This window comes from Andrena cerasifolii, chromosome 4 (genome assembly GCF_050908995.1).
Source record: "Andrena cerasifolii isolate SP2316 chromosome 4, iyAndCera1_principal, whole genome shotgun sequence".
In the NCBI taxonomy this organism is placed as follows: domain Eukaryota; kingdom Metazoa; phylum Arthropoda; class Insecta; order Hymenoptera; family Andrenidae; genus Andrena; species Andrena cerasifolii.
This window is the reverse complement of record NC_135121.1, coordinates 6,930,107-6,937,396: the sequence shown is the minus strand read 5'-3', so window position 1 is coordinate 6,937,396 and position 7,290 is coordinate 6,930,107. Positions and strand designations below refer to the sequence as shown.

Sequence of the window (7,290 nt, the reverse complement as noted above, 5' to 3'; positions counted from 1 at the left end):
AGTTGCAGCATCAAAGAGGATCAATATAAAGAGAACAGAAAACGAGTCGGTTGGTGGGGTTGCCGGCGTAGATTCCGCTGGTGACGTGGAGGATAAAGAACGCTAGTTCGCAACAAGGATGGGGAAACCTATATAGCGATTACCGTTCGCCGAACCGTCGCCAAATGAGATATCCAGGAAATAAGGACAAGGTGATGGCCGCCGAATGATTCATCGCATGGTAGGGGGTATCGTTGAGCTGCACGAAAAGCGACGGCCCAAGGTTCTTAAATTCGTTGGGTGGAAGCCATGATGGTTGAAAGAATGGAGCGTAACGACGTTACTCGTTCGCCTAGCAACTATTTATCCCGCGATAAATACGACTAAAACGTGCTAAAGGTCTACGACCTCTTCGCGATACGGATGGAGAGGACAGGTAGAGTGAAAGTAAGGTTGTTTTTCCCATATTCTTTTAGATTATATTGTTTTGTTGAAATTCGTGGTACATACAATTTTTGAAGTATTCTCAAACTTACCAGTTTAAATGAATCATGGACATATACATTCTTGATATGTAAGCTTTTTGTGGGATAGTAAACTCAAAGAAGAATTATTCTTTCAAATCATTATGTACCTGCAACAGATCGAAGAAAATGATCGAAAGTGTTTTAATAAAAAATTCTTTGGGAAATAAAGATGAAACTTTTTTATTGTTTACACTGTTTAGTGTGATGGATTTGAGAAGTTTATATACTATACCTTGGCAACATTTGGTGTTAAAAAATCCAAAAGAAACGCGAAAATTAAATTTTGGTAAATTTCAAATGTCTGTATCTCTGCGGAAAATGGTCGCAAAAAATATTTAAACAAAGCATTTTAACGGTTGAAGTTTCTAGTTTTGGAATCGAGGATTTAATTTTTTTTTCATGCGTCGATACTGCTTCATCCAGATGAAGCGTAGAAAACGAAGTTCCAAAAATTTCTGCCTAATTTAAACGTATGTGCGGGCCAAATTTTTTTTTTCAGGTATCTCTAATCGAGGGCTGTAGTAGAGCAAATGTTGCTCTTTAATTTCGTTTTTTTTTTGTTTTGTTGTGTGATTTTTATTATGCGAGTTATTTGCGATTAAAGCAAAAAAGGTACTTTTCACTTTAAACGCCTATAAACTTGCGTAGAAAAAATTTCATGAGTGTTTTGGAAAGCTAAGAAATTTTCCTTACGAAAATAAGAATGTTCTTGATTTATACAAAAGAATATTGTGAAATAAATAATGATAAAGAATGGCATTTTTTATCTAAAAAGACCATTAATAGGTGGAGTCAGATGTGACTATAGAATGAAATAAAGCTCAGTTAAATCTGCCAAATATATTAGTCATATAACATACATCATTCATTCTTTCTAGATGAATGAATGTTATCTATGACGAATTGTTCGTAACTACAGGATAGACGCTTGCATCTAGCTATGACGTCATATTTGCACGATACGTATTTATGTCGATGCACAAGCGCGCGTAATACTTACTCTATTGAGATACAATTAGAAATCGATGACACATGCGTATGAAAGTCAATGAATTAATTAAGATAGCCCAACGTTTTAATTTTGTAAATAGGAACACGAGTACTCTGCTTATCTTTCTGCTGTACTTTGCTCCAAATGTATAATGCCTCTACGAGATTAAACCACTAAATCCATATTCTTTTATTTAATAGTATCGAAGATAATATTGTAATAAGATATATTTAAATATGTATTCGTTACATTTAAATAAATCATAAAACGGTCCAGGTTAACTTCAAATTAATATTACTTGGAATAAATATTACTAAGAAATGTCGCTAAATATACTAAATACAGTAGTGCCCCCAAACATGTTCACGAGCATATTTCGGGGTTTGGCTCAGCTAAAGACAGCTTCCAGGAATTGACGTTTGTTATCTCACGCTTTAACTGACTCTCATGCTAGTACAGCTTCTTGATACTTTAATCTCAATTTGCTGCACGCGAGAAAGAGGGGATATCGACAACACATTGCAATAGTTACCGAAAATTTTACAAAGCCATTTGGCGAAACCTTACGACCCTTACGTATATTTCTTCCCGGCTAAAATAATATGAATAGTTTTTATTTTAGCAATAAACACTATTATTGCATTATCAGGCGCGAAACGATTAAATGCTCAATACACCTTTTCTCTTGTATAGGCAGTGGCGGATTTAGAGGGAGGGGGGACGCCCCTCCCTTAAGACAAAAATACTTATTTTAATTTGCAAAACACTTATTTGAACTGAGCATTAACCCTCGATTGTCACTACTGGGCCGATTCCCTTCGAGTGAATTTGGGCGGAAAAAAAAATGCGTTGTAATCAGGAGGAAATCCCCTACATATTAACAAAGTTTCAGAATTTTTTGAATTTTCGGGTTCGGGATATTCCCTTGTAAGTAATTATTTCAGCCCTTAAGGAGGGCGAAAGGAAAGAAAATGATGTGATTCCATTTAAAAAAATAAAGATGATTTTCTTTTAATACAAAAAACAGACTGAAAACATTAATTGTTGTAATTTATTGGCGATTAAAAACTGATTAATTTTATATACAACTTTTTTCTGTCAATTTAAAAAATCGGGGATACCGTTCTGTGAAGACCTTATATGTGTATAATGAGACCTTAATATTACTATAGTAATCTAAGATATAGCGTAAGATATATCTAAAAAAAATTGTCGCTTGAAAACACATACATTTGTTTGTTTTTGTATTACTGTTATACGATGTATAACATTTTTTATTATTCAATAATTTACAACTCGAACAATGCTATGGGGTCCCTTATATTATAAAGAAGAGCGTGTGGGAAGATCCCAAATTAAAGTGAGCTTAAAGTTTTGATTTACTAAATTTCTGTCGCTACTATAAATAATTAGCAACCCAGTATTTATTATTACCCTCCTCTCGTTTTATTTTTGAATAATGCGAGCATAAAGAAAATAAAATTAAAGTTATGTTTTTAGAAGTTAAAATATATCGGTTTTATAGTATATATTTAAATAGTCCAATGTAATTACTCAACTAAATCACAGAATATTTATTGTTTTCTTATTATTTCTGAAAAATACAGTTCCATGAAGCATAGAAAATATTTCACCGTACGTAAATTAATGATCTTTGATCAATCTGTTTTTCTTTCACCTCTACACATTCAAATCGAAGAGAACGTAAGTACATACATTTAAAAGCATGACTTTCAATTTACGATAAACTTGCGTTATAATCTAATGAATACTTCATATACGTGTGTGCGAACAGTTCATTCGATCCTGGAGCCTCTGACGCAAATGCACATTGGAAGTAGCCCAACTTCACATTGCTGGCTTTCGTTTCGTGGACATTTCTACAATATTTCATGAATATGGTCTAGGTGATGGCCTATAGCGTGGCTTTGCTCTAAGGCATATTCACGAAATATTGTAGAGGAGTTCGCGAGTAGACACTAACCATGTGAAGTGAGGTCACTCTCGGTCATGCGTGTGCGTAGAGTGACCAGGATCGAATGAATCGGTGTGGCTCCACACATACCGCTTTTAAGAAGAAATGTCATTCATACACGCCGAACGTGCAGTTTAAGGTGCGTTTAGATGTAACAAATAAACCGAAGACATTCAGTTTAAATGAAACTCTGATAGTGACATCATCAACCGAGGTTTATTTATACAATTTCTGACGTTACATGTATGTACTTTGAACTTGTTCATTGTCTACGCCGTTTGCTAATTACCGGTATGGTATTTTTGACATTTCGTCTTATTTTTAGCATAATCATGTAATACTTGGTTTGAGTGAGCGATTTAAAGGAAACGATTATACCGCTAGTTATTAATAACTTCGATATATTTAAGATAAAACGTTGGATATTTATTTGTAACTGCTTCTTTAGGAATCTCGAGTGTTAGCACCTAGCAGATTTTCTATTCAGATTGTACATAAATTCAGATATTTATTATTAAATTACTACTGCAACTATTTATAAGTATATGCTTTGCGAACGTAAGCATGCTTGAAAAAGTACAAAATATTTAACGTATAATTTCTATTCCTATTCTTCTCGTCGTATGTAGTATTTATACGCACTGTGGTACATCGAAATTCTGTTTGCAATTGCTATTTTGTTCGAAAAACTTCACCAGGAAATAAAAGTATTAAGTATATTCACTGGTGGAAACATTCGAACGTGTTTCTAGGTTATACCTAAAAATGAAATGAAGCAGTGCCACAAATAGTACATATCGGGGAGACCTCTGATCGGACAGTTTTCTTGCATTTTAATGAAACTCTAGTAGCAATAAAAAGGGGCAACTGTTTGAATAAATAATCCTGATTAAATTCCTATCTAGAAGAGATTACGTACTAATCATAAAATTACATTTTTTTTATATAAACATGATTGATGTAATTAACATTGAAATAAGCAATAATATTCATCTAAATTAAAAGCGAACTAACAGAAATAATTATTGTAAATTATCAATGTGTAGAGTAATGTTGTTTACTTATTGTTATAGATAGGATGATGTCATACGAGGAATTGATTTCAGGGATCGATTAAGCACTTGAAAACTAATATAAGTTACTACAATTACATGCAGGGTTGCCAGATCTTCGGCATTCAGCCGGGGTCTCAGGTTCTGAACCGTTGAACCGGCCTCAGGTAGGCACAATAAAAATCTCCGGCGGAATAGAGAATATTAGCGAATTCGGCAAGCACGCACTGGCACTGCACTCGTGTAGCATGCCATGAAAAAATAAAAAACTATTAAAATCTGTAACAAATCCTAATAAATATTCATAACACTTTTATCATTATTATTACTCCTTTATAAGAAGTCATTGGGCGAATTCCACTTACGCCCAAATCGCCGGAGAGTTTCATTAGGGTAGATTTCCTAATACGCGACTGGATGCATCGTCAAGAATTTCAAAGTCGATTTTCTCGAAAATGTAGCGCGATATCAAAAATTTTTATACCTTTTTCTCGACTTATTTACTTGCTATAAGTCGAAAAGAAAGAGTAATTTTTTTTCATATCGCGCTTCATTTTCGAGAAAATCGACTTTGAAACTCTTGACGTTGCATCCAGGAAAACCTAGCTTAACGAAAAGCACAGGCGATTTGGGCATAAGTGGAATTTGCCCATTATAATGAATTTTAGATGCCTGTTTTCTTATTGGCCCTTTTTCCTCCCCTCCCGCCCGAATGCAATCTTCAACGAAATTGAAATCTCTGGCAAAAGATCGGGCCTGATCTGGCAACTCTGGTTACATGTTCGATTTTCCTTCATTTTTAAGCCACAGCAAACTTTATTTTAATATAATAATTTAATAGGAGGTGTACCGAACGTACATCTCTCCAGTGCACAGTACTCCTATTATTTAAAAAAATTTGAATTATTTATAAAATGCTTTCAGGTAGCTTTTATAGAATGTCCACACTTTTCTTGCGAATAAACGCAATTAAAATTTGTGGAACACAAAGTTTGCTGTGACTTACAAATAAGAGAAAACGGGATATATGTTCATGTAATCTTATATTATTGTTGTTAAGTTGCGAATAGATCCCTGAAACAGGTCATCCTATTTTGTACCGCAGTCTACAAGAATAAAATATTTCATATTCTTTTTCAGATACACAAATTTAAAGAATAAAGAAAAATGAGTTTACAGTGGACGCTGATTGCTGGGTTTCTTTACACCGAGATCGTCGTAGTATTGCTATTGGTGTTGCCAATAGCTTCGCCGACCAGATGGCAAAAATTTTTCAAGTCTCGATTCCTGCAAAGTCTGAGTAATCGAGCTTCGATTTATTTCTTAATTCTACTCGCGATATTAGTCTTATTTTTATTGGATGCTATTAGAGAGATGCGAAAGTATTCAACGGTTGGGGAACACGCGGGGGAGCATACCCATTTGGACGCTGAGATGCAAGGTACATGAATATGCCTCATTGAATAATATATTCGAATCTTTGTACAATATATTTGATTGGAGTGCTCCTTTTATTCGTAACATTATTATTGTTTCGTTTAGGTAACATGAGACTGTTCAGAGCGCAAAGAAACTTCTATATATCCGGCTTCGCATTGTTTCTGAGCCTCGTTATACGTCGCCTCGTGATCTTAATTTCCGCTCAAGCTACGTTGCTGGCGCAAAGCGAAGCAGCTCTGCGCCAAGCTCAGTCCGCAACTACGACAGCGAGAAGTCTGCTGTCCCAGAAAACAGTGGGAGAAAGTGCGCAGAACGATTCGAACGAAGCGCATGACAAAGCTGTGTCTGAATTGAAAAATCAGATTAAAGAAGTACAAGCGAAACATCAGGAATTGGAGAACCAGCTGACCAAAGAGAAGAAGGACAAGGAGGCTTTAAAGTCGCAAGCTGAGTCTCTCGCTAAAGAATACGATCGCTTGAATAATGAACATGCGCAATGCCTCCAGTCAGCTGGCGATAAGAAGAGCGATTAAATTATTCATCTCTTTCTTGTTTCTTTGCTTTTATTAATAATCTTATAATACTTAACTTAAGAATTTGACATAGAACTTTGTTATGGTTAATATTTCATGTTATATTTGGTATAAGTATTATTTCATTTTTATGTCTTGTCGAAAATTATGGTGATAATAAAGTTGTATCATGTAAATGTTTAAATGTATATACCAGTATGGCATTCTTAAAAAAAAAATCTTTATACTGTAATTGCAGTTAATTAATATAATAATCATAATTTAAGTATACGTAGTTTGTAGCCGTATTGGTTATAAGTTGGTGAAATTAATTAATCGCAGGCATAGATGTAGACCTTTATCGCATCATTATCTATAAATACTTCAATATACATTTGTCATTTATACATTGTTATATATTCTTACCTAATGAAACAATAATTTTGCTTGATAAGTTTCTGCAACATAATTCTTAAATCATGTAGAGAATAAAATATTACGGAAACATAATTACAGGTATTAAATACGATTCATCCTTAACATTAACACTATTCCTACCACGACCGGTCAAATGACCGTTTTTAAAATTTCGATTAGAATTTCCTATATACAACGTAATTGAATCGCCTTTAAACTTCACGACTTTTCCTCAAATATACGTATAATACATTTTTCAATATTCGCTTCTTTTTTTATTGTTTATTTTGTGAGAAAAATTTGTAGTCTGTCTAAGACACAAATAGAGATATAATTATGTAAATTGAAGTTACAGAAGAGAACTGTAATTGGGCATAGTAGTGTAAAAAATATATAA

At 34.0% G+C, this 7,290-nt stretch overlaps 1 protein-coding gene across 4 annotated transcripts; it reads left to right on the top strand.

Annotated features, from left to right (window-relative positions):
* The first annotated feature begins 3,466 nt into the window (after window positions 1–3,466).
* LOC143367747 (B-cell receptor-associated protein 31-like) lies at window positions 3,467–6,685 on the top strand. Of its 4 annotated transcripts, none has more exons than XM_076809898.1 (3): window positions 3,467–3,611; window positions 5,665–5,965; window positions 6,067–6,685. In XM_076809898.1, the coding sequence occupies exons 2-3, from the start codon at window positions 5,692–5,694 to the stop codon at window positions 6,495–6,497; spliced, it is 705 nt and encodes a 234-aa protein (XP_076666013.1). In that variant the 5' UTR covers window positions 3,467–3,611; window positions 5,665–5,691; the 3' UTR covers window positions 6,498–6,685. The 4 variants fall into 4 exon arrangements, with proteins under 4 accessions (XP_076666013.1, XP_076666014.1, XP_076666011.1 ...); XM_076809899.1 differs by having other exon boundaries at window positions 3,582–3,715; XM_076809896.1 differs by lacking the exon at window positions 3,467–3,611 and adding an exon at window positions 3,618–3,763.
* The last annotated feature ends 605 nt before the right edge of the window (window positions 6,686–7,290 follow it).

What these genes read in the sequence shown, in the direction of transcription:
- LOC143367747 (XM_076809898.1), top strand. Translation starts at nt 5,692, where the DNA reads ATGAGTTTACAGTGGACGCTGATTGCTGGGTTTCTTTACACCGAGATC. An exon ending in TTTGGACGCTGAGATGCAAG is followed by an intron (nt 5,966 to 6,066) that starts GTACATGAATAT and finishes TGTTTCGTTTAG; the next exon opens with GTAACATGAGACTGTTCAGA.